The 27,284-nt window shown below is 33.8% G+C and overlaps 1 protein-coding gene across 5 annotated transcripts in view; it reads left to right on the forward strand.

The window, feature by feature from the left end:
* The window catches only part of LOC105323256 (homeobox protein Hox-A9), a 48,543-nt gene extending 23,764 nt beyond the window's left edge, over positions 1-24,779 (forward strand). Inside the window, exons 1-4 of one of the 5 annotated variants that reach the window (XM_011422318.4) lie at positions 9,415-9,927; positions 10,105-10,194; positions 20,209-20,235; positions 23,878-24,779. In XM_011422318.4, coding sequence (XP_011420620.1) covers positions 9,714-9,927; positions 10,105-10,194; positions 20,209-20,235; positions 23,878-24,179 — 633 coding nt within the window. In that variant the 5' untranslated portion in view covers positions 9,415-9,713 and the 3' untranslated portion in view covers positions 24,180-24,779. The other 4 variants (XM_066084711.1, XM_011422313.4, XM_020065256.3 and 1 more) reach the window with 4 other exon arrangements.
* Positions 24,780-27,284: the final 2,505 nt, after the last annotated feature.

Consider the following 27,284-nt stretch of genomic DNA (forward strand, 5'->3'; position numbering starts at 1 on the left):
GTTAGACAAATTGAATTTCTGTTTCGTTTGAACTTTTGTTATTGGGTTATAAAATCTTCATCTTTACGAGGGTGGTCAAATAATCCGCCTCAGTGGCCCTGTATACCGCCGTCGTAAAATGTCCACAAAACAACACCCATGTATCTATCGCTTGCAGAGAAAGACGGTTCTCATTAAATCTGCTTATGATTAAAACACGCACCCCCATGCTCATGGAACAAAACAGCGCCTGCAAAATATAAGAAGATTGAATTTGCAAGCGACCTTAGAATTTAATTAGATATTATGCATTGCTGACGAAGTCCTTTTTGTCTATAAACATTTTGTTTTTGCTTTCTTATTATATATTTACAGCCCTCCTGTCTTATTTCTAATTCAAACAGCTATGGTAATAAATAAACAAAAAGGATCGCCACATTCACATAAATCGTTTATCTCTGTCTAATTGTAAATTTTAATTTCTTTCTAATTCGCGGTGCTAATTAGGAGCTGCATACATCGTAGAATGGGTGATCTCCTAGAACCCTTCAGAACAACAAAAACTGTCCCCTGTAAGACCATTCATCAAAATTGCCATCAAATTCTTTGTTAATGTATCTCTTGTTTATCGTTATCCGTCAGTCGGGGATACCTAATTTAAGTATTAGTATCTATGATTTAAAAATGAATTAAACACCAAAAAGTGCAATGGTGGTGACAGTTTTATGTTCAATTGAATTAATTTGCATTCATTTACAATTTCGTCGAGCAATAATAGGGTTTGTTAATTATTTCTATACATTTGAAGCATTAGGTCTTATAATTAGCTTAAGTAAACTGAAGGTATTTCTTATGAGAAGAATGGTACCAAGTTGCTCCTTGCACATCGCTCAAGTCCATATGCCGGATTGGAAACCTACAATTTACAACCATTCTTACAAGGCCATGGACTTTCAATAGGACGTAGCTATCTTTTTTTTTCTTGTGTCAAAACAAGTTAATAATGACGCTGGTTTCAAGCAAAATATACACCGATTGTGTAGTCTTAGCTCAAAAGCCAAACAAATCTTGTTGATTTCAAAGAGCCATGGCTGAGTGGCCTGCAATGAAATAGAAAGGCCTACGTCACATTGTTGTTCGAGACAACTACCCAAAGTCCAAGCTCTTGTTAAAATGGTTCTAAGACCATATATTACACAGGACTTCATCTGTTGAAATATTACCAGACCTATTGACACCGGAACATTAATTTCGCTCATAGTTCGCTGATCTTTTTTAAGGTAACATTTCTTGGTGGAAAACCAAGCTATTGTCTCATCAGAAATCACCAAATTTTGTCAATCAATCTAGACACGTGCACTTTGGCTCACTTGATCTCATGCCCCCTCCCCACCCTCTGCACCTCAATAATGGTTCTTTATCTTATATATTTTAAACACTTTCAGAATACCAGTATTAAATACAGGAATTTTCACAATTGTTGGGTGTTTCCTTGATATAATTAGACTAGAAGCCTGGAGGAAAACATTACAAGTATTGTAATATAAGTGTTCTTGATCAAAAACGAATGTTATGAGAATTTATGCTAGTTTTTCATGTACTAATGCATCTAAAATATAAAAACAAAAACGTATATTTCATGTACCAGTGATTCTGTCTCATGAACTAATGCATCTGTCACAAGTAAGAATGCGATTTTTAGATGTACTATCGGAATGTTATATGAAGTATTGCGACTATCAAGAGTACCACTCAATTTTTACATCTAGAAGTGCGTCTTATACTGAACTGGTGCGTATGTTATATGCACTGTTGTTTTTTGGTATACATGAATATAATATTTGTGTCTTCAGCATGTACTTGTGTACATGAACTTGTGCATCTCCTACATATATAAATGTAATCGCATCTGTTACACGTACTAGTGTGTATATCGTATGTACTTATGTGTCTGTTACATAAACTATTGCAATAGTGTCTGTTACATGAGCTAATGCCTATTACTTATACTAATGTTTGTTACATGTCCTAGTGCATGTTACATATGCTATTGTCTAGTACACGTCCTAGTGCTTGTTACATGTCCTAGTGTCTGTTACATGTTCTAGTGTCTGTTACATGTTCTAGTGTCTGTTACATGTTCTAGTGCCTATTACATGTCCTAGTGCCTATTACATGTCATAGTGTCAGTTATATGTCCAAGTGTCCGTTACATGTACAAGTGTTTGTTACATGTACAAGAACCTGTTACATGCCCTAGTGTCAGTTATTCCTAGTGTCTGTTACATTCCTAGTGTCTGTTACATGAACTAATGCCTGTTACATATACTAATGTTTGTTAAATGTACTAGTGCATGTTACATGTCCTATTGTCTGGTACACGTCCTGGTGCCTGTTACATGTCCTAGTGCCTGTTACATGCCCTAGTGTCTGTTACATGTTCTAGTGCCTATTACATGTCCAATTGCCTGTTAAACATACATATCTTAGTGTCAGTTATATGTCCTAGTGTCTGTTACATGTACTAGTGTTTGTTACAAGTACAAGTGCCTGGTACACGTCCTAGTGCATGTTACATGTCCTAGTGTCAGCTACATGTCCTAATGGCTGTTACATGTCCTAATGCCTGTTACATGCCTTAGTGTCTTTTACATGTCCTAGTGTCTGTAACATGTTCTATTCAGGTACACGTCCTGATGCCTATTTCATGTCCTAGTGCCTGTTGCATGTACTAGAGTCTGTAACACGTACTAGTGCCTGTAACATGTACAAGTGCCTGTTAAACATACTAGTCGTGCCTGTTACATGTCCTTGTGTTTGTTACACGCCCTAGTGTCTGTTTCATATCCTAGTGTCTGTTACATGTTCTAGTGCCTATTACATGTCCTAGTGCCTATTACATGTCATAGTGTCAGTTATATGTCCTAGTGTCTGTTACATGTACAAGTGTTTGCTACATGTACAAGAACCTGTTACATGCCCTAGTGTCAGTTATTCCTAGTGTCTGTTACATTCCTAGTGTCTGTTACATGAACTAATGCCTGTTACATATACTAATGTTTGTTACATGTACTAGTGCATGTTACATGTCCTATTGTCTGGTACACGTCCTGGTGCCTGTTACATGTCCTAGTGCCTTTTACATGCCCTAGTGTCTGTTACATGTTCTAGTGCCTATTACATGTCCAAGTGCCTGTTAAACATACATATCTTAGTGTCAGTTATATGTCCTAGTGTCTGTTACATGTACTAGTGTTTGTTACAAGTACAAGTGCCTGGTACACGTCCTAGTGCATGTAACATGTCCTATTGTCAGCTACATGTCCTAATGTCTGTTACATGTCCTAATGCCTGTTACATGCCTTAGTGTCTGTTACATGTCCTAGTGTCTGTAACATGTTCTATTCAGGTACACGTCCTGATGCCTATTTCATGTCCTAGTGCCTGTTGCATGTACTAGAGTCTGTAACACGTACTAGTGCCTGTAACATGTCCAAGTGCCTGTTAAACATACTAGTCGTGCCTGTTACATGTCCTTGTGTTTGTTACACGCCCTAGTGTCTGTTACATATCCTAGTGTCTGGTACACGTTCTAGTGCCTGTTATATGCAGTAGTGTCTGTTACGTGTACTAGTGTCTGTTACATGCCCTAGTGTCAGTTACATGTCCTAGTGTCTGTAAAATGTTCTAGTGTCTGGTACATATCCTAATGCCTATTACACGTCCTAATGCCTGTTATATGTCCTAGTCTCTGTTACATGAACTAGTGTCAGCTATATGTCCTAGTGCCTGTTGCATGAACTAGTGTTTGTTGCATGTACTAGTGTAGGTTACATGTTCTGTTGTCTGTTTGTAATAACTGCTTGTATGTATGTATCTAATACTATAATACAGACATCTTTAAGGTGTAATAGTGCGTCTGTAATAACTACCTGTTTGTATGTGTCTAGTAAATATAATACAGCATCTGTTTGGCGTATTTGTGCGTCTGTAACAGCTATTTGTGTGTATGATTTATGTCAATGTGTATCTGTTATATTAGTATATTATATTAGTGATTGTCTTACAAGAGAGTCTTTATTATTTGACTTGAACTAATTACCAATGGAATTTAAAAATAATTGTTATCAAATATATTCTAAAGATTATACGTATCAAATATATTCTTAAGATGATACGTTCACTTTTTTGCTTCTTTGTTATGTCTATATGTGTCTATGTTTGTTTATTCATCCTTTTGATCGTCTGAAAATATGTTATCAAAAATAGATTTTCCAATATTCACAACAATGAATTTTTTCTGTATTTAGAATATAATCTTCCAATGAGTGTGTTCCGCATTGTTACGAGGTTTTTATTTTTACTTCTCATAAGACCCATCAAAATTATACCACCGGCGATTTAAAAACTTTGTAAGTCAAATTAGGTCGTGTAATTAAAAGATATAACTACGTTATAAAAATCAAATCAACATTAGTATGACGTTTATAATTTATTGGAATCTCAGTACAATATAATCATTTACAGTTTTGCCATATGTATGATTACATTTACCACAACACGAAAGTCCTGGCGTCAAGGAGCACGCATCCACATAAATCACAGCCCCCTACCGAGGCGATATAGCGCCCCACACAGAAAGTGACTGAGTTGTTGTATAACGAATCATGGACTGTTTGCTATATTTAGGTTTACTTGGAATCATTATCATTTTATGAATTATTTACATAAAAATAAATTGCACTGGTTTAGTTGGGGGAGGTGTAATTGTTGTTTTATGGATTAACTTAGAGACCTTGCACACATAACAAGTAACAGTAAAAAACAAACAAAAATGAGATTGATATTGTCTTTTAGATGTAATATAGTGATAAAATGGCCTATCAATCAAACGAAATGAAAAACTCTTCATTGTATATGTAAAAGTATAATAACTGAAGAATGCAAAAAATAAGTTATCTTGCTGACAACATAAATGGTCAAGTCATTCTGAAATGGTCAAGGACGTATTGATTAAAAACTATATGACTATGTTCGATGCTTATACCGAGAGTTCCTTCAGAATGCAAGTAGACGGTCCATTATTGCCGGTATCCTCATTCATGAATCAAATGATGCCGTGGCAAAACAGGTACAAACAAAATTGAATGGATATGATATGGTAGGGTGTATATCTGTCAAAAAATGCTAACAATATTTATAGGAGTAAATCGGATAAAATAGGTTTAATGCATGAACTCGATTTCCAAAGAAATATTCAAGAAATCTAAAAACTGAAGTTACGACCTTGCTGCTATTTTTGTCCTTTATGAAACATATACATGTAGATTACACACCTGTGTTTAAATCACTAGGTGTTTAACTCAAAGTTCTCTTGATTTCAGACTATTTATTATATACATGTGAATTTTGACCTGTAATGGTAAATAATATTGAAGTATAGTTTTTCTCATCTATAAATTCTCATCTATAAAATACAACTGAAAACAAAGAATGATACTTCCTCAGCTTGATGGCGTTGGCAGAATCGAAACTAAGTGTGTAAGGTGTTAATTTTTTGAAATTTGCCTGACTCGCCAGATGAAAAAATTTCATATATTAAACAATTTTTCAACAACCGCAATCTGATTATTAAACTTTAACTATTTATAGGCAAAACTGTTTCTGCCACAACAAAAATCACAAATCGATTAGATTGAAAAACTTCGTATATGTTTGTCTTTCTGTGCAACGTAAATAATGCTTCACGCAAAAACTTTCCAAATTTTATTTATTAATTATTTACACATGAATCTGTTGATAAAAATACGCGATTAAGAATGTTCGGTCAAATGGTGAATCTAATACGAATTTTTGTTTTAGTTTAAATATCTCCATAATTTTTATACCCGATTTGAGAAAAAAAGAAACTGCTTCTAAATAATTTTTCCCAGATCCTAATAACAACATCTATATTTTATTTTTTTTAACAAGAAACACATAGAATTATTAATAGAATGAAAATTAAACTCAAGAACTACGTTATTTAGAAAAAAATAGGGTATTCGTCGTTTCCAACATTGACACATGCAGTATTAGTAAATATTTCCTCCATTTCTGTTTCCGTAAATTAAAATGGAAAGGTATCATTATATCTTATTTTGATGGTTTTTATTATTATTTACACAACAATTAAACTCATTAATAGAGGAATTATGTGTCATTAACATATTCATAAACTGTCAGTAGCATTTCTTTTTGGGAAATGTTATTTTATTTAGGGCAGAAGTAAACACTGTGCCGTATAATGAGGCCAGGGCCAATTAAGGTGGCGTTTTTGCACCCACTGTTTATTTCGATGCAGTTTTTGGAAAATCAAATATACTATATGATAGATCTTGTACATAAATAAACAAAAGGTACACTTTTGATAAATATCACCAGTCAGGTGAAATATTTACCTTTTAAAAAAAATTCCTATGACAGAGTTATTATTTTCGTAGGAAGTACTACAGGACTTCTAAATACCCTGTAGAAAATTTGTTTCTCCCAATGGTAGTAATTATTTTCTTATGGGATATTAATAACTAAGGGTTAATAGCTCATCTGTCAAGTGAAATACACATAAAACAAAAGTGGTTATAAACTGATTATGCAATGGTACATCATTTGATATTCTATAGTATATAGTATTTTACTAATCTGTAAGAGCAAAGGTGCTCCTTTTTTGAACTGACAGGGAATAAGTAGTTTAATAAGTCAATAGATTTTTGAAACTCTGACGTCCCTAACATAGCTTTGTGACACCTTATACGAAGCCTTCGAACTTTCTTCGTGATCTTTTTCTGTCTTACACGACGACAAGAAACTTTATACTTAAGAATGAAGAAGGTATAAGACTTCTTAATTACTTTGATTGAAAAACGTTTGCATGTTTTTCGTCGTTGACTATGATGCCTTTGTCATATGTTGATGATAACTTTGAGTTATTGTTGATTATTCTGATTTTACGATGCCATTGTTCGATGCGTTTTAAAATCTTCGAAGAAAATAATTTTCTTTAAAAAAGTTTAAATTTCTAAGTTTTCAATTATAATTATGTTTTGGTATGAATTGTTCAATTGTTCAGATATCAAAATAATGGAGAAACATTCTAAAAGTAAAAATATAAGAGAAAAAAAAGATGTAAATTTCCAAACCATTTTATAAACTTATTTGCATATTGTTTATATATAATGGTCATCAGGAATAAATAAATTTGTATCACATTTAATTTGTTAACAATTGCTTTTTGTTTGATTTTCTGCATCATTAACATTAAAATATTTAATAAACATGTTAAGAATCCCCTTTTATAATTTTTATAAGAATGTGAGGCAATTTGTATGCATGTATGCTTGAAATTGAGCAAATAGTACTTCGAGAAATCTATTTGGGGGGTGTTAATGCCCCCAAAAATGATTAATCATTATTTGCAATTTCTAGTGAACTTTATTACATAGATAAATATAAAAAATGATTAATCATTATTTGCAATTTCTAGTGAACTTTATTACATAGATAAATATAATAAAAGCATAAAATTGCAAAATACGAGTTGATTTAAGAGTTGTCTTCCATATTTCGTTGAATATTCATGAACCTGACACTTCCCGAGAATGACTCCGCCCCCTCATGCCTCTTGTGTTAATATTATGTAAACAGAGCTGGGGGCTGGTGAGTAGAGATTCTGGTTAATGTTTGAAATTATTATATTTTGAAATTTGTTATTTATCGTAAAGTTTGCTCCGAAATTATTAGATTTGTAACACTTCCAGGAATTCTACACGTTTAACTTGGAGCACTGGTGAGATACTGATATAAAATTTTATAATCTTCAAAATCTTAATTTAATTACGAGACCTTTGAGTCTAATAAATGTGATACCTTAACTTTTTTATTATTGATATCAAACAGAAATTTTATGAAGTGGAAATATTTAGTAATAGTTTCTATAGAGTTAAATTATCTCGCGAGCATTTATTGTTTGTTAAATAATTTTTCATTATCAAAAAATATGATATGTTGATTTTGCCGATTCTAAATTAATGCGACAATAACAAATAATTTACTTGGTAAAATAGCATAGCATCTTATATAATTTTTTTAATTCTTTATCTAGATAATCAAATTATTTTTAAAAATATGTATTTAAAACCAATTTTTGATAGCGTTTTTAAAATTAGTTTCTTCATTTTCTTTTTTTATGCATAAATAGTTTCTAATTGATTTAATATATTGTACTTTACCTTTTAAAGTTTCTCAAACATATATTGTGTAAATATAAGAGTAAAATAGTTTTTTTAAAATTCGGTTCATTTGATTTAATACCGTTAATACTGTTATTTAAATTATTATCAATATTACACCGTGTATTATTATTATTTTCTTTGTTTAATGAAATTTAAATCTTTCTCAGCTAAATCAAAATGTGTTCATATTTTGATCTTACCATCAGTTATCTGATTTTCACCCTTGTCATAATTTTAAAAAATATTTCTTGGTAGGAAATATATTTTTTATCACTTGTAGAATTTGTAAATCGCTAAATTTTCGTATATCAAACAAATATTCCATATAAAATAAATATAGAGGAAATAATTCAGTGAGATTAATAATTTACGAGTACTTTGCAAGTGTTTTACCACTGAACTTTTATTTGGTTTTGTTTTATAATGTTTCATTACCGATTCCTGGAATTTCATCTTAAAATGAAAAAAATAAAGAATCTGCCTTGATCGTTAGAAAAGCTATCAGACTACCTGCATAGGCCCAGCTAATAAAAAGAATTCATTGCCCTCACAATAGAACAGGCTTGAATTAGAAAAACAGATTGGCAAATATTTATTCGTAGAACAGTGGTAATAATTCCAAAAATTTTCGCAGAACAAAAACTAATAAAACTTTTCGCTCATGTGGTAAAATCTATACCTTTGAAGAATCGGGCATTATTTTTCTTTTCATAAGAATTAATATCGGGGCTAATAAATCCAGCTTCCTGGTTTTGTGGGGCTTGAAGTGTCCTGGTTATGACCGTTATTGCGGACAGACCCCTCATAAAGTGGCCGGCAAAAATACTAAGCCGCACCGTGAGAGCCTCACAGATTCAGCGGTGTTTTGATTTTTTAGGCCCTTTGCGGCGGGTTTGATCGTGTCTAGTAGGTGGTCCGCAGACCTCGCAGATATAAATCAGAATTTGATAAATTATAGAGAAACAAAAGTCTAGAATAATAACAGCAAGTCGTCTTCTTTCTAAACTTGAATATTTTCATGCGCGAGCGACTGTGTATTGTAGCGAGGAGTTCACCTTAAAGCTGAGGTCAACTTTATACGCCATCACCCGCTTGCTGAATTAGCCAATCAGCGGGCAGCGTTTCTACAGTAGAGTGTGGATTATTTTAATGAGCTGTATGACAAAACTAAACGAAGCGAATCGGTGTACTTATGTTCATCTGTCATTTATTCCTTATCACACCGCCTATACCGTCCGTAGTTCGACTTCTATCTAATATTTACAGAAAACAATTGTGTTTATGTAATATATCTCTGTGAAGCGAATTAAAAATCATCGTACTCCGGTACAAGCGTTTCGTGTGGTTAAGTGTGTTGGTTATTTACTCTATGTAATTTTTACAGAGGCTTTTATCAAATTAGGAGTGAAGTGACTCGCATATGCAAGGACTTAAAGAAGAGGAAGAATCATTATTTTCCGGGAAATGGCTGCGATGAATCCGTACGCATTTAGGGGTTGGCACCTTCCATCGTATGCAGATGGAGCGAACTGTGACAGGAATTATCATATGTACGGGTCCTGGCCCCACTCCGGGTACTTCCCCCCGGGGTCGGTGTATTCACTACAGGCAGACACACCCAAACAACACAGCAACAGTGACTGGAAGCTGAACGGACTGTGTACAACGTCCTCAGAAGGTACGTCAGCCAGGGGGGATAACTCGTCAGTAATGAAGCCAGGATTTGAAAGTATGCTTTATAAATCCTACACTAGTCGAGGGGACAGCGAAACCTCGAGAGAGGAATCCCCCTCTCAAAGAAGCTGTTGTGCTGTATCATCCACGTGTAGTGCTTATGAACGTTTGAATGTTTTAGATAATTCTTGGAGGTCCCCGGAGGTTCCGACAGCTTTGGACCTGAACAAGTCTGGAGCAGTGTCCGCGTACCCTTCCCTGTGTCAGAGAGGTGAGTACCTTGCTAAACCCGACCCCCAGCTAAATTGACTTGTAATGAATAGACAGCGATACGATCAAAGTTTCTGTACAAGACCAAAATTCATCACAGCGTTTTTGTCATTAAAAATACATTACGGTTTGAAGAGTACATTTCAATCAGGTCCATTTTTGAATTTTTAACTTGTGTCGATAAGACGCTGTATCCGGAATGAGACGAAGATCGTTAAAAACACATAATTCAATATAACAATGCATGCTATGCAAAACTACTTGGGGATCAAAAGCACGAGGTGATGGGAAAACCATTCCTAACTCAGGAGTACTTCTACTGCATCGCTTTGTCCGTGATACCCACAACACAAAATACTGCACCATAACATGCAATTTATTTACACATTTATTGCCTCAATTCAATCAGTATCCCGATCAACATTCAGATACATTTTTAAAACGCTAACCGAATTATGTAAATATTCGATAATAAATAAAAGCAAACACTTCTTACAATCTTTAAAAAATGCATTAAAATCTACAAAAAATACTATACCCAGAAGAGAGTGAAGTGAAATAGGCTCGGCTAATGGTAAATAATTTATTAATATGACAGGTTTATTTTACGCTGTGTGGATTGATAGCATCTTCAATCTTGTAGCTTTAAACATAATTACACGTAGGCTCCGTTTTGTCAATATTTAATTTAAATGTAGAATTTTGAATCAAAATACTTAAAATAACCCCCATGGCAGTATTACACATAGGAGATAATCAATGGAACCTTTGGTTTTAATGTGACTAGTTTTAAACTTTCTATTCGAATCGTTGCGCTGTAACTCACTTTAGATTCTTTATTTATCGAAATGATAAAAAAAACCGTACATTCAAAAAGCCTCTTGAAAACAAAAACATCATAACATGGTTTTAATAATTTTCCTGAATCACCCACCAAGATGCAGTTTACACATATCTACAATTCACAAAACCCATCAGAAAAAATGCGCAATGGTGAATTAGAATTTTGATTGCTTTATAAAAACAGACAGGATTCACACGACCTCGTACCAAGAAATCCCCCGCTCCCCAGCAAATCCATGTTATCACTAAACCAACTACAGAGACCAAAGCCGAGAGGTGCTTTATGAAAATGATTTTTTGATGAGACTGAAAAATAGGTTAATTGGGTTTTATATAATGTACTTTAAACAAAGAAGAAAACGTTTTCAAAATTTTTTTTCCCTTTAATAATGCATCTTGTTTTTATTATAAAATGCATGTTATAGCGAAATCTAGCATTTAATAAAAACAAAATTGAGAAGAGAAAAACGACCAAAATGTCTCATGACATCTGGAAAAAGAAAGCAAGATAAGTAAACAAATAATAAAACATGATGTAATTATTGACTATATTGCTCATATAATAGCATCAACTACCGAAAGACCCACTTAAAAGCACAAAAAGAAATAATGCAATATTAATTTCAAAATACAGACTGTTTGAAATTTTTGTCTGCTTTACCTATGTGGTCTACACAGAATTTATACATAAATAATTAAAGTGTCAATGATATATCTCTGTTCCCCAGGAATTATTTTGTTATCTAAATGTCAAGGAATACATCTTAAATAATTTTTATACATACTAATGTGGTTGACACACGACAAATAAGAAACTCGTGACTAAAACATGTCTCCCACAATCGGAGGGGCTGGTCAAAATTATTTCCGTAGGGTACCCTCCCCCCTTAAAAAATGAATGTTTTCTTACAAGTAAATTTGCCGTAGTTGAATATAGAATATTCTAAATTTTTAATCTTTCTTTTTTTGTAACTAACGTGATGTGACCTGTATATAGAGTATCTATGTTGATCATTTTGTCCTAACGTATCACCAAGAAAAAATTCGCCGAGACTTATTTTTTTCGGTTTCTCATTACCCAATGGCTTTCTCCATGATTTGATATAAACATTGATAAAGAACTTATTAAGAAAACAGTAGAAAATCGTCCGCTACATCAACACGGTATCTTCACCTTAGTTCCTCTCATTGAAGGACCACCCAAGTTCCCGCTTAGATCGTGAACATGCATAATTTAGTCATAATACATCTTTTTTTGTTTTTTACTCGTGTTTGCAAAAATCTGTACAGTGGTCATCCCATCATCGCGCGGTTTTTACTTAATGAATGACCATGATGATAATTAAGGTGTTAAAAGATATTAATAACGCTTTGTAAACCCTCTGTAGTTCTAAGTTATAAACCGTAAGGTGTATATCACACACGATATAGAACAGGCACATCGGACAGCGACTATCATAGCTTTCAAAAACTAATGGGAATCTCTCTCTCTCTCTCTCTCTCTCTCTCTCTCTCTCTCTCTCTCTCTCTCTCTCTCTCTCTCTCTCTCTCTCTCTCTCTCTCTCTCTCTCTCATTATCTCCTCGGTTGCACTTCCGATCGGAAAAGGCAGTCTGCATTTGCATCATTACACAGCCCGGAAAGCTTTCTCATTTGGACTTTAAATTTCTTTGCAGTCTCAAATGAAAACATGGCGTCATGTTCCTGCTACGATCGTTTCGCTGGTGATATCATCGTTACATAATTATCTAATTGTGAAAGTCGAACACATCTCGGAGATTTTTTTGTCGGGTTGTTCATTTTGCCGTAATCTTTCTTATTTATCAATATCCGAGATGAGACTTTGTTTACAGCCATAAAGAAACGCCTGATCAAAGTCCTCTAATTAACTACCTTCATTAACTAGTAATACTCCATTACCCCCACTGAAGCTCCAGAATCGGTTTGTGAAATTTACCGACATCGCGAAGAGTCGGTGAGTTTGATTGGTCATTAGTCGTGTGATTTTTTCCCTCGTTTTTTATATTTTTATTTAAAGGGTTAATTATTCACATTTGATTATCACTTAAACAGATATTTTAGCTGTATACAGAGGTAGTGTCGGCGATGTTTAGTACTAAGAGAGGTGATTTATTATTTATTGATGGGGGTTTCTGAGATCACAAAATAACACGGATCTCCTTAAAGTGCAGTTTTCATACATATCATTAACACTTTAAAAGCAATTATCATTGCATGAAAGACATTTCTGCAATACTGCACCGATTGCCGTTCTCGACGATTTATGGATGTTTGAGTCGATGGTTTGAAATATGGATCTTTGTTCCCCATCACCTAATCCGGGCATTAAGGGTTGCGTTTACACCCGATATATCTCATCGTATCTGGGTAATTTTTAGCCAAATGGAATTTTAAATTATGAAAATGATTTAAAACGCTGACTTTTTTATTAATTGACTTTTACACCATTACGATTTGCAGTAATGCATGTTTCTAATGGGTCCCACAGAATAAGAACCTCACTTTAGAATAACAAGTTTTTATTTCTGAGTTTTTCTATAATGCATATTACTTTTCTTCCTGTTTATCGGAACAAATGATTAAGAATTGTCGTGATAATGTTTGAATGATATTTTTAGAGGTTTTGTAATGGTGTTTCCTTGAACACCTTTAGGGTGGCTTATGCATTCAGTAAATAAATTATCACATCAGAAAAAAACACAAATCATGAACTCCAGGATTATTCACTTTTTACCCCCTCCCCAGATTTAGATTTTTTTCTTTTTTACATGAAACAAGAACGACTTTGAGTTTTTATAATTTTTATTAAAAAAACAAGTACGAAAACATAAGATCAATTGTATAGACGTCTTACCAATATTTTAAAAGTAACATATAATGGAACTTTAAAAATAAATTCATTTGGTGATAGTTCATAATTTATCTAAAACTAAGGACAAGCGTGCCATTTTTAAGTTTCAACCTGTTTTCCGAGTTTCCCGGACTTAATGCGTTCTTTCTTATATATTTATTAGATTTTTTAAATAGAAGTAGTTTTAAATAAATCATTGTTATTCATATTTTTGTACAATGTAACAATGTAAAAATTAACGGCGGTGTGTATTTATCATAAAGAATCTCACATTTATAGAATTTCGAAACTTCAGAAAGTTTTGTAAAAAAAAAAAAAAAAAGAAAGAAAACAAAAACAAACAAAACAAAACAAAACAAAAAACAAAACAAAACAAAACAAAACAAAAAACAAAAAAAACAAAAAACGAAAACTCATAAACGCCAACAACTTTATTTGTATACTAACTAGCTATATTGTATGTCACAAAAATTTCGAAATGATACATAACCAGGAATCAATAGGAATAAGAATAGATTAAGAGGCTATATGTTTGTTATGAGTTAGTCGCGTTGAAAACGGTTTTATATTGTGAAATTTAGTTCATATCAACAAGTAATAGTATCGGACAAAATCAAGGGGGTGGGGAGGGGCGAATGATAAGTGAATAGAATTAAGACCCCTTCTTGATTTTTAGCATCCAACATTCCAAACCTGGAAAAGACCAAACAAGAACGTAATTATCACAATAGTAGTTCACGACCATCACTGGACATGTTTAATTGTACTGTTTATTTGAATATGTTCGATTCAGTTTATTTCCTTTAGTTATACAAGTCACCAGAATACAAAATATTGTATATATTTAGGTCCCATTGGTGTGTGGACAGATATAGGAGATGAAGAAAATAACAATGATTGTTTTACAAAATATTACAATGGTGAACTTATTAATTTCACAGCTTTTCTGTAAAATATTACCTAAATTACTGAAGGGCTATTTGTATTATCTTCACTAACCAACTTAACTAGTTTGTACGCATTAGGTTTCCCATGGTGAAAACACTTAATATATTTCTTTCGTAATTCCTCCTAAAATGGACTTTTCAAAATGAATTGGAACTCACCCTCTATATCAATTTGGTGGCACATATTATAAAAACCTCTGATCTAATATAAAACGTTGAAGTGGAGTTCACACATTTGTTTATCTTTGAGCATTAGATGTTTTACTGAGAAGTAATGACTCTCTGATTCGTGTGTCGACTGAATCATAAGTCAACACAAAGAAATTGTCATTTGAATTTTAAGTTAAAATAAACAATCCTTGGCCCTAATTGATTTCTAAGAAAAAAGTTCGTAAATCTTAGTTAATTTTCAAAACATCGGATGTGAATTAGTGACAGGTTTTCTCGGTATTTTGACTTATGCCTCAATACATCAAGCAGGTTTCATTCTGATAGCACAATAAGAGCTTGTTAAGAAGATAAATTTAATTTGTATGTATGTTTAAATAACAAAAAAAAACCTTAAATCTCGCGTAGCGCTGAATGAAGAGTCCCTGTTGACGTTTTATAATCATCTAAATCAAATTAAGATAATTACGTCTTACGTTATAAATAAACGTTAAAATGAGTTGAATTGAGGATCTCAAATAACCGGTATCTGTGCAGATAGCTCTATGGCAGGAATCTGACGGTTTGACAGGTAACATGGGACGGGGGACGGACGGGAACCGGATTCCCGGTATAATGCCCCACACGAGAGAAATAAAATGGCTGGTATCATTTCAGCATCGCTGTAGTTCTATCATCTGAAATTTTATCGGTCCGACAAATTGAAAATATGACGCCACCTTTATATGAAACAAATATGCTAAAGAGATCGGTTGTAGGTCTGGCTTTGTCATACCGACTGTTTCAACACTGCACCACTGAGCCACGGGACAGGTTTACGATCGGAAAACCTCCGGGATGGACATAAAACCCCGATAAATCCCGATTTGGTAGTTAGGCGGCTTTGATGGGGATCTTTTCACACTGAACAGAATGATAAGAAATAAAGAGATTATTTCCTCTCGAATTATTCAAATCCTGAGATGAAAAGTTGTCTTTCATGCTGTTGGCTCCAGTTTCCATTTGCAATCAGCAATAACACATTTCCTATATGCAGAGTTAAATGTAACTGTAAATTAGAATTAAATCTAATCTCTCTCTCTCTCTCCCTGTTGATCTCTCATAAATTTAACGAATTGATACTACACGTTTAATCGTAGAAATTTCTTAACATTAAACAAGTATATTCACTAACCATTATATTGTCTCCAAAAAAACAACAGAGAAAGCACGAGACAAAGAGATTTTTTTAGCTGCGGAATGTAAACAGAACACGAGGTGTTTGATTGTAACAACTATGTAGGTGGATGAGTGCAATGGTTTGCGAATTGGTCGTCAAATGACTTACGGTATAGGGGTTTATAGTTCTTTTACAACTGAATGTGTATTGGGTCCCGTGAACTCATTTTATCACCCGCCCAGAGCAAAGGGACGCTCTTTGCTAGACACAACAGCAATAATCGAGGTTCAGATCTGATCAGTCGATCCTAACAAGCTATATATTCATATATTCAAACACAAGAAATTTAAAGACATGAGATTAAACAATTAGATCTAAACTATTAGAAAAATAAAACCTACAATGCGTTTACTAAGTAGTTTAAAACTGTTCTCATCTTCGAATGCGTCACCTTGAGAGCATTCATGTTCAAGCCGCAAGTTGAAAATTGAAAATGATGTGCATTTCGGAATAAATATTCTAAAAAAAATTAAAACAAATCAAATCTCTCTCTCTCTCTCTCTCTCTCTCTCATAAATGTTTGTTTAGCCAATTTAAGTTAAATTTACAACCGTGAGTCCATAAATCACACATTTCATCTGCAGAAGGTTATTTACAATTCAAAACATATTTCATATCTTTTTTTCAACGTTAAATGTAACCTAATTTAGAGCGTACGTCTCCCATTGGGGGACCACCCGCTCTCCGACACCGGTCCATTGACAGTGCAGTACAATCTAAGATCGAACCCCCCACGGCCATCCACCAGCGATCCCGTGATATGCATCCCGACGAGATCTTAGAGCCCTCAAATCGATTTACTCTCTCTCTCTCTCTCTCTCTCTCTCTCTCTCTCTCTCTCTCTCTCTCTCAATTCGTTTACACCTTTAACAAAATGTAAGATGATGAATTCAGACGTGGCTCAAGTTAAACTTGTAACGAATGCTGTGTGATGGAATTCTTTTTGTACACACTCAAATGAAGTTTCTCACGGGGACCTTCCTTACAGGTAGTTGGTTTACTATTGCCCAAATGTAGTCTGCTGTACAGACAGTCTACCAAGCAAAAGGCATGATAATATCAACGTGTTAATTGCTTTTCATTTATGTAAAAAAAAGAAGAGTCTCGCTGTCAAAAAGATGGCTTTTGAGATCGAATTTAGCCATTATAAATCATCTTTCCGTTTGGCACAAGTCAGTTGCTAACATTACAAAATTGCAGAAGACAAACATATGGTGTATGTCTTTCTCCACCGTGTAAGGATAGAGTGATCATAGGGGATGACGTTTAATAAACAATCTGCGGCTTGAAGTGGGCCCTTTACTGTAACTTTGACGAAACCCAAGCTTGTATTTCATTGAAGAAGAACCCTGCATACTTATTATGTAAATGAACAGAATAAGTTGAGCATAGGTGGACATATCCATTAGTTTGCTGTAGAATTTGATACAACTTGATTTCTGCCTATGGTATGTTACTTTAGCTGATTTATTTATTAAAATTGATATATCCAAGGAGTATCTGTCTTGCATCAACATGTACGGTGGTTTTAAAGGTGTGTGTAGAAGGTTTCGGATGTTCAGAAAAATGATCCCTATTACCCTTACTCAATCGTGTCCTTACGTGTTGTTTGTAATTAAAATAAGTTTCTGCCAAGATGCGAAAAAATACTGCGATTGCCTCGGAATGTTTCTATATATAGAACCCAATGAATATTTGCCTGTATTTTTACTTCTGTAAGTGCAAACAAATTAGGGATGATCTATAGTCTCGACCGGCTTCATCTGAACTATTTACATTCATGTGTCGATTATGCATCTTAGCCGCGGTGGGTTTGTTTTGCAAAACATTTCAACAACAACAGTCCTTCAATATTTAATGAAACATCGCATATAGTACTTTAGGGATTTTTTTCTCTCAAAAATTCGTTGAACCGTGATTGTGTTCCATCAGTCGTGGTAATGACGAGTTAAAGATTCATGAAAATGTTCAAAGTAAACATCTAATTAACCAGTGTCACCGCGGCGCCTAGGCTTTGTCTCCTATGCTTCAACACCCAGATCTGGGTGCAACAAGGAGATCCGGCATAACAGAGGAGGGAAAAGATGAAAGTCGTCCACAGTCGGATCGTTTGGTAATTATTTGTAAATAGTTTGTGAGCGATAAGGAACTCGATGTTTTCTCCTGCTGATCAATGTGACAAGAGAAGGTACATTCCCACCACCTCTCGCTCAGTAGTTCCACTAACAGTACCTGTGCGTCGTGGGAATAGGTATTACTCGAAAATGCGTAGGAATATTGAGTTTTAAATATTTTAATTTTTATCGTCTAATCTGTGTTAGATTTTTTAAAGATAATTAGCCTAATTAGACCACTCACCATCACCACGACACAATGGTGATTCTGTGAAGCTCTGGCGTTGTGAGGCACGTGATGAATGAATTATAAGACTCAGGGTCCAGGGTCTAGAACACTCGTTAACATTCCTCGGCACGAGTTTTATCTTAATCAGTCATTAAAGGAATATTTCATAACATTCACCAAACACACGACGAAGAAAACAATTTGAATTTCTGTTTGAGGGTTTTTTTCCAATATATTTATGACTAATATCTTTCCTATATTATCTTTACAAACTATGTTGAATCGATCACGCTTACAGTTTGTCATGATACAAAAACAGAACAAAATGCACCATCTTTGTTTTACTATCTTCTGTCTACTTTCATTGATTTTTTTTTTTACAATAATGTCTTACTTCATATAGAATTGAGTGCGTTTATTGATTTTAACTGTAAACTATTTTACCACTGTTCTATCAATTTCATCAAAACAATTCGTTTAATGTCCTTGTTAAAAAAAATTGTCTAAATATATATACTGGAATTTCCCCCTTGTAATGATATCAAACATTAACCATAGGATTTAGTTTTGTTTTAATCAGGCATGTCAGTGAATTTATAGGATTGTAATCAACGGTAATTGCTGGCGGGCACCTTATTTTTCTTGATCGGCATGTGTTTGATTGGATTATAATGAATTTGTGATATCCCATCAGATCTGTAGCTAAAAGACATATAGGTTAACAGTAATATGAGGGTCCTGATTATTCACAAGCCATAAATATAACCCATAAATGCAATTGGTTTCTATTTTTTTAAATATCTAATTACTTAGTACTTATCTATCTGTGACATGCCTACTGCATTGCAATATCACACCGATAAACACACGGGCGCTCATAAATATGCTCTCAGCATGCATTCGGGGGCCATAATATGTATCAAATGGCTGTTGTCTGTCTGTAATTGTGTTTTCTCTGTGCACTCGCATTGGGGTTTGAGTAGTAAATTTGAGAGAATCCAAATGCGTTTCTGATTAACAAGGCTTTAAAAATCTCATGATTATTGGATTAAGTAATTGTTGCTCCCATAAAAGTCTGCTGGGTTCATTTAAATTAATATAAAGCGGAATTAAACAAGACTGGTTGTTTTCTTTTTATTGTACAATAAATCAGCTTGTATCATCATTGGGTCCGTGTTTTCTTTATTTGGCCGATGTTTCGCCAAGAATCGCATTGTCATTGTATTATTGTAATATAAAGATTTTCTTTCAAAAATATTTCTTAATACTTAAATTTTATGCATATTTTTTCGGGAGAAGAAATTAATTTTCTTCATTACTAAACCGTGTCAAATTTAAGATTTGAAAAGATTTATAAAATAATGCCAACATTTTCAACAGAAATATTTTAAAAAATATAATAAAGTTTTCGACGTTTTCAGAATTAACGTACGAATCTTATAAAAAGTTTTTATTTTGTTCGGTTGATTTGTTTTGATTTAATCTTTTGTTTTTATTTAAAAAAAAACCTTGAAAACCAAAATTAATGGAAATTTATTCATGAAAACAATATCTATTTTGAAAAAGCTTAAAACTTATTTCGTGTAAATATAAATTCTAAAATTCAAAAATTTGTATCTTTCAGAAGAACAGCCTATATCATGGAAAAATTGTAAGTATCTATAGATTTCCAAAACATTTGGCAAAAATGGACATCATTTCAATTCTTGTCGATACAGCTTATCTAGAAAACGTATTATCTTCAAATTATTCATATTCACTTAGACAACTTTATGTGCAAAAATACATGAAGTATTGTTTGGTTTAAATATAATCATTACTCTACCGGACTTTTCAATTTCTTTTTTATGCTCAACTTCCCCAGCCCTTCGACTGCTTGTCGCTTCATGTAATAATATTATTGATTGCAACGCATAAAACATGCGGACCCCGTTGACATTTTTATAAGGTTTTTACTTTTATGTTAAACAAATAAATAAAAAACATGTACAGAAAAAAGAACCTCCTGTCGCCCTTTTGACTACCGCAGTCTCTGTCAACGACATTTGGACAGTAAGCTAAAAAAAAAAACTTGATCACCATTGTTGTCTCTTTCCTCGGCCGTGGTTTGCGTTGAGGTGAGAAAAGACCGTATATCTGCCTTTGATGTATCATCAGCATTCTCAAAGTATCGCCAATACGTTTAAAGGTTATCTCTCCGTCTTCGGAGAGTCCAATTTCTTTTTTCATACTATTTAAAATATAATTTTGAGGGGGTAATTAGAATAAATGAAGCAGGCAGGTGCGATACAGTGGGTGTTACAGAATGATTTAAAAATTCGCTAAATAATGTTAATTGAATTTTTAAAATAACCAAAGCAAACGACGCAATTTTCAAATAGAGAGCAAAACGAAAATTAGCAAACTAAAAATAGGACGTATCAGCATAAATTTAAATGTTTCAAAATACGCTACTCAAAACTGTCTTGTTTACATTTGTAAATACATTAACAAATAAAAGTAAAATATATACTTTATTTATCTGTAGAAACTATAGACTACTGAATAACTGACAAAGACCATAGTCGAAAACTACTCTTTTTAATATTTGTAAAGAAAGAATAAAGCAGTTGTTATTGAAATTTGAACCATTTTCCTTGATGGGGAAAATCTTCAGTTACAGGTAATAATAACGTTTGTATACCTTTCGTCCATCGGGTATCGATACTAGTGTCGCCTTACAAGTCGTATTTTCTAGCAATGCTGACGAGACGAAATAACCCAGTAGATCAGTTTTCTTACATATGCAATGAGACCTATTTTTATTACATCCAAATCTCTTTGTCAAAGAAACAGTAGATTGAAGCTACAAAATCTGTTCTGGATGCACAGCTTTAAAGTGATGTCGCCGTTTGACCCCTTTAAGGTATCGGTTTCCTTATCAATTGGGTGCTAATGCTTGCATGGGACCGGTGCATCAGCATTGTCATAAGAGCCGCATTGTGTTGGTGGGATCGCATGACCGTAGTGGATACTTACTGGAGACAGCACTGCAAACGATTGAATTAAATATTGATGCAATTACAAGCACACCTTATGGAGGTGTTTGCGTTTTTATGAAGGAGAATATTGTTTTATCAGTTCGATTCGATTAGCAATAAAGCAGAAGAAACCTCGCGGTATCGGCAGTCTGATTAAGAAGTAACAGTTGTAAGACTTCCGTATTGAGTTTCCTTCTCTTTTCAGTTATCAACACCTCAAACGCCCAAGTAATTCTAGGTTTCCTAAAATCAGAAAATCGTCCAATGAAATGGTAATAAACTGCTAGGTGCTGACTAGTCGGGGTCCGATTTGACGAATTAACCGGCGGGATTGACGAAGTGACCACCTGTGATTGTTGGCAGTTGTAGCTTTAATTTGTTTGGTTTATGGTGCACCTTATACCTTAAATGTTACAATTAATGATATACTTACATTTAATGTTACCTGGCGAGAAAGGGACAAAGATTAAACAGTCCTTTTATGAGAGCTATCAGTTTCCTTAGCCAGTCAAATCTTAGCCTGAACAGACTCCGGGTCGATGCGAATTAAAGTTTACATTGATGTGTCATTGATGTACAATTGATATTGACAGGCAGTAAAGCTACCAATAAATATGATATGAAGTTTCCAGTTACAACTGTAATTTATCTCATCTACTTAACAATGCTGAGACCTCAGAAAACCTTAGCGGTATTTATCCAAGGTTTCAAAGTAATGCTACATTCTCACGTAAGATTGAAACCGGCGTGATAAGTCTATTTTACTAATCTACGTTCAAGACGGTTATTTTTGTTACTTTTTGTTTCAACATTAAAATTCCTATATATTTGATGAACAGAATTTTTTGGAACTTAATACATCAGAAGTTTGGACAAGACTTCAGAATCCTTAAGATTGAAAGTCAGATCAAGAAACCTGCCTTCTCAAGATTTCAATCGTTTTTCTATAAAAGTGGTTTTATATTGTTTACACAAAATTTCATTTGCCTGTAAAAAGAGTTTATAGAGATTGCAGTACGATCGCCTGTCTTTGATGTTTAGACGTTTACCATAATATGGCGATCGTAAAATTCTCGTGAATTCTCGTCAATGCGGATTTTCCCGTGAAGTCGTAGGATTTCAATAAGATCTACTTTATGTTATATTGGCGGAAACAAACCTTTATGGTACCAGTTGTTTTCTTTCTAAACAAAGTTGGTTTTTATACCTGTTTCGCCACCCTTACATCTTTGCTAAGTTAAAATTCTCCTATTCAACAAAGAACGAATAAAATCGTTGTAAAAACGCCATAAAACACCGACCCTCCACTGCGAAAAAATCGGCCTTCCAATAGCTGGTCATCCCTTGCAAGATAACCATACAAAATACGTTCCATTATCAAAGTTTGAAATATTTTGTGATACCACGTTTTCAAAGATATTTTCTAAAAGTTGTAATTTGTTGAGATAATTTGCGAGCAGGAAGTACCGTGCAGTTACATGCATTAACATATACATGTATCTAAATCTTCAGTTTTATTGTACAAAACAGAAGACAGTATCTGGCAATAAGAGACATGCATAAAAAAGACCACCAGTACATTCAATATCCAAAAAACCTTCCGAGGCGGCGGTTCTTGGCAAACTTTTTGTCTGGCTGGCGATACAGATTTTTGTTCTGGTCACACTAATTAAATGACCACCAAATTTGCCGGAAGGTTTGTACCATGATCAGTGATAATTCGGAAGCTCTTGCTAATCAAATCGACACAATATGTATGAATGGAAAAAACAGCGTTGGCGGTTGTCTTTTTTTTCTTTCTCGATTTATTTTTTTCCATAACGAGAGACATGTCAAATTGCAAGAACTCTATGTTACGAATATGATGAGTAACTTAAAATTTGCCCTGTGTGGTCTAATGCGTTTCCAGGACGATGGATCCGAGCATGTCTCATAATCAAACAACGTATTTAATCATTCTCCATTTTTTAGAGAATGCCCTAAAATAATATATCATTGCCACCGTTGTATCGACGATTTTAAACTGCTTAGATATTAATGTCAACCAGACATCGAAAAAAAATCTTAGCACATAAAAATGTGAATAAATTCAAATGAAATGCAAAAAAAATTAATTGATTAATTAATGATAATGCAAAAATTAATACTTTTCTTTAAAATTCTTTGTCTTGTGTTATATTTTTTAAAAAGTATATGTATATGAGAGGAAAGTATTCAAATGAATAAAAACGATGAACAGGCTGGTTGTTTACCAAGTATTTGTCTATTTTCAGATATGCAACAGATTCATTTACCGTCAACGACGCTTGCCCCCACCGCTGTGACGCTGAGGAAGCGAAGAAGGCCCTACTCGAAATTCCAGATCGCGGAGCTTGAACGCGAATACAATAACTCTACATACATCTCTAAATCCCGGCGATGGGAACTCTCACAACTAATCAACCTCTCAGAACGACAGATCAAAATCTGGTTTCAGAACAGACGTATTAAAGCCAAGAAAGTGTCAAAACGGGACGATCCACCACCCAAAACACAGTCTTCTTGTATGCAACAGCAGCAACCTATGAGTCACTGAGGAGGAGGGAAAATAGGGAATAATGACGTAACAGAATCATGATGTGACGTCAGGAGCACGCGTCTGGATCTCCAGGATTTTGTGGCTCTAGATTATTTTACCAAAGAACCAACACGCCGAATACCTCAGTCTGCAGACGTAGTGAAAACCAATGGTCCCTGGGAGTTCTTTGACTTGAATGGACACAGCCATCGAGCGCTCTTGAGGATCGAGGGTCTCTTGAAAAAGTAAACAATAGTGTATGTTCACTTGGACTCGCACAGGAATATTACGGCTGGTTTGTAGTATTACAACGTATAATGAATCTTCTCCTGATGCAAGGACACGATGTGAATTCTTTTGTCTCATGACAATTTTATCATTTGTAGAAAAGGTCCCAATTTAGACAACAGATTCTGAATCTGTCTGTCGCAGAATGACTGCCGATGTGAATATATCGATTAATGTAGAATGTCTGAAGATGTGATTGTATCGATTATTTGTAGAATGTTTGACAATGTTTTACTACATTGACTTTTTGTGATTTGTCCAAAGATAAATTGTATTCTATATAAAAAATGAATAGATGAAATAGCAATGAAATATACTATCCTAAACTACTTTCTGGTCTCTGATTATGATCCAAAGAGTATTGAGTGGTTGTGTTCGAGAAGTCAGATAAGGTATACTAGTGTTTGATCACTTGGCGGACCGCGGGACAGGACACGACTTCGCTTCCCGCGTGTCTGCAAGGAATGGCAAAGACAGAAGGAAATCGATTGATTGTAAACAACATATACAGTTGATATATTAACGAGAGAAAAAGGGTCTGTGTTTTTATGGAATTATGATATTATGCAGCAATTGATTTCTCTGTCTGAACAGAAGACAGTATAATCGAACTGCCCATGAACTGGAAAGGTCGAGTTTATCTCTTTTCGTTTGGGGCATTATAATTTATATTAAGAAATAATTTCTTCTGTATAAAGGTCTTTTTAAGTGCATTTATTGATAGAAAATGTGTGAGCATTAGTAAAAAAAAAAAAAAAAGACAACACTGTGCATGAAAACTAGGTTCTGAATAATGACTATTCATTCTTCTGCACTGTACAGTTAAAATATATACATGTAGTATTTTTATCATTTGATTCTTTTGAATCCCATGTCATTATAAAGTATTTATATTGCTAAAGTAAGGGATTTCATACTTATTAAAAGAACCCTAGAATAATATTGGCACGGTCGTGTTAAAACTGAATCAACGTTCACACCAAACGTTAAATCCTTTGAAAGCAAATTAATAGTACAAGTTTATCAAATAAAGATTATTAATTTATCAAACTAAGATTATTTAAATTTATCTTTGCGACTTTAATCATACTTGTAGTATCAACATTTATTGGTGTAGTTTATTTCCAATACCTGTACATTTATTTTTCGATTTGATTTTTTAAAAAATATTCATGGTTCACTACGTTTAAGAAGGAAACATTTCTAATAAAATAATCTTCAAACAATCAAACATTCAAGTATTGATTAATATAATATTGATATAATATAACTGATATAGAGTTTGAGAATAACCTGATACATTTACTTTTAAAGTTTACTAGATCAGTGATACAATCCCCACATTTCTTTTTAAAGTAAACCATTCAATATAAATACTCTTTATTCATTTATGAATACATGTTCAAAATTGTATATTTCCTTTATGTATAACTTTATTGAAATGGTTGCTCCTTCTTTTTTATTCGGCGTACTAAATACATGTATGAGTCTTAAATACAAAAATAAAATCTTTATTTGTGATAACTTACAAATGTAACATGTTAACACTCATACCGTGTCACAATCATAATAAGGCCTCTTTGCGGACACATTTATAATTAGCAAACCATTATAATCAAAAATGTTAAGTAACAATGCAATATTTCTGGTCATCTTTCGACTTATTAAAAGAAACAAATAATTTTGTGACAAAGTCACAACCCAGAACACGATAGGGATTTTTGATATCTTGTATTCATCAAATGATTAGAAAAATATATTTATTGAAAGTACACTGAATACCGACACTTGATAAAAAGCTTGACCTATCGTAAAGGTGTGGGTGGGTCTGCTAACACCGACCGATGTTCACAGGCCTCGGGGTGATGGATATGTCATCGCTGCAGCAATACAACGATACAGAAGACTGAGAGACTAAAAATCTCTACAGTGGACGTGTACATGTATATGAAATGGTATCATGACATGGTCATGTAAATCATGTTATAAAACCTTTTACTTTTTAACGATGGAAGTGATTTTTAAGAATAACCATAATGGTATTCTAAAGACAACATTTTTTCAAAGAAAACTGTGTAAACTCTGTTAAACCTGATATAAACATACAACATTGACTTAAAGCAGGACGTTCTTTGACAAACAATACATTAGAAAAGTATATTCATAAATACAATACCTATACTATTGTGCTGACCAAAGTTGACCTTAAAATTCGACTTTTAAACTACTGTGTTGAACCTAAGACCAAGACAATTAGGCTTAGCGCCCAGCACCGCCAGGCACTATTAAGTTTACCGAAAAAGAGGTTTGAAAGAAAACATTATGAACTCCGCCAATATTTCATCTGCATTATGTCACTTAAACATCCCATACAGACCACCATTGTGCTCATTAGAAACTGCAATTAGATTAAGAAAAAAAAAGATAGAATTTTGATTTCTGTGAATACATGCATATCAAGAAGAAGAGAAATATTTTACCTAATGACTTATTAAACTGACTGATTGCGTAAATAGAGTTAATCTGATTGTTTATCCCAATATTACGTAAATGTTTAGCCAGATCGTAGAAAAACCTTAAAGCTGACATTGCCAAAATAAAATTTAAGCCTTATCTACCATTGCCGAAAAAGCCCCGTTTAGACATTCCGATGATAGAGGATGCCGTGATAAAAGTGTCTTTGACAATAGACGAGAAAACGTTTTGGATCAAACAAGGGCGGTCTCAGGGCTGAGAAATCTGTCTCGGAACGTTCTTGATGGGCCTTTTCGCCCTCGAATATTCAACTTTGATTTTATATAAAGATGCACATGTATCATTAACTCGGGTGATACT

The sequence above is a fragment of the Magallana gigas genome, chromosome 5 (genome assembly GCF_963853765.1).
Source record: "Magallana gigas chromosome 5, xbMagGiga1.1, whole genome shotgun sequence".
NCBI lineage: Eukaryota > Metazoa > Mollusca > Bivalvia > Ostreida > Ostreidae > Magallana > Magallana gigas.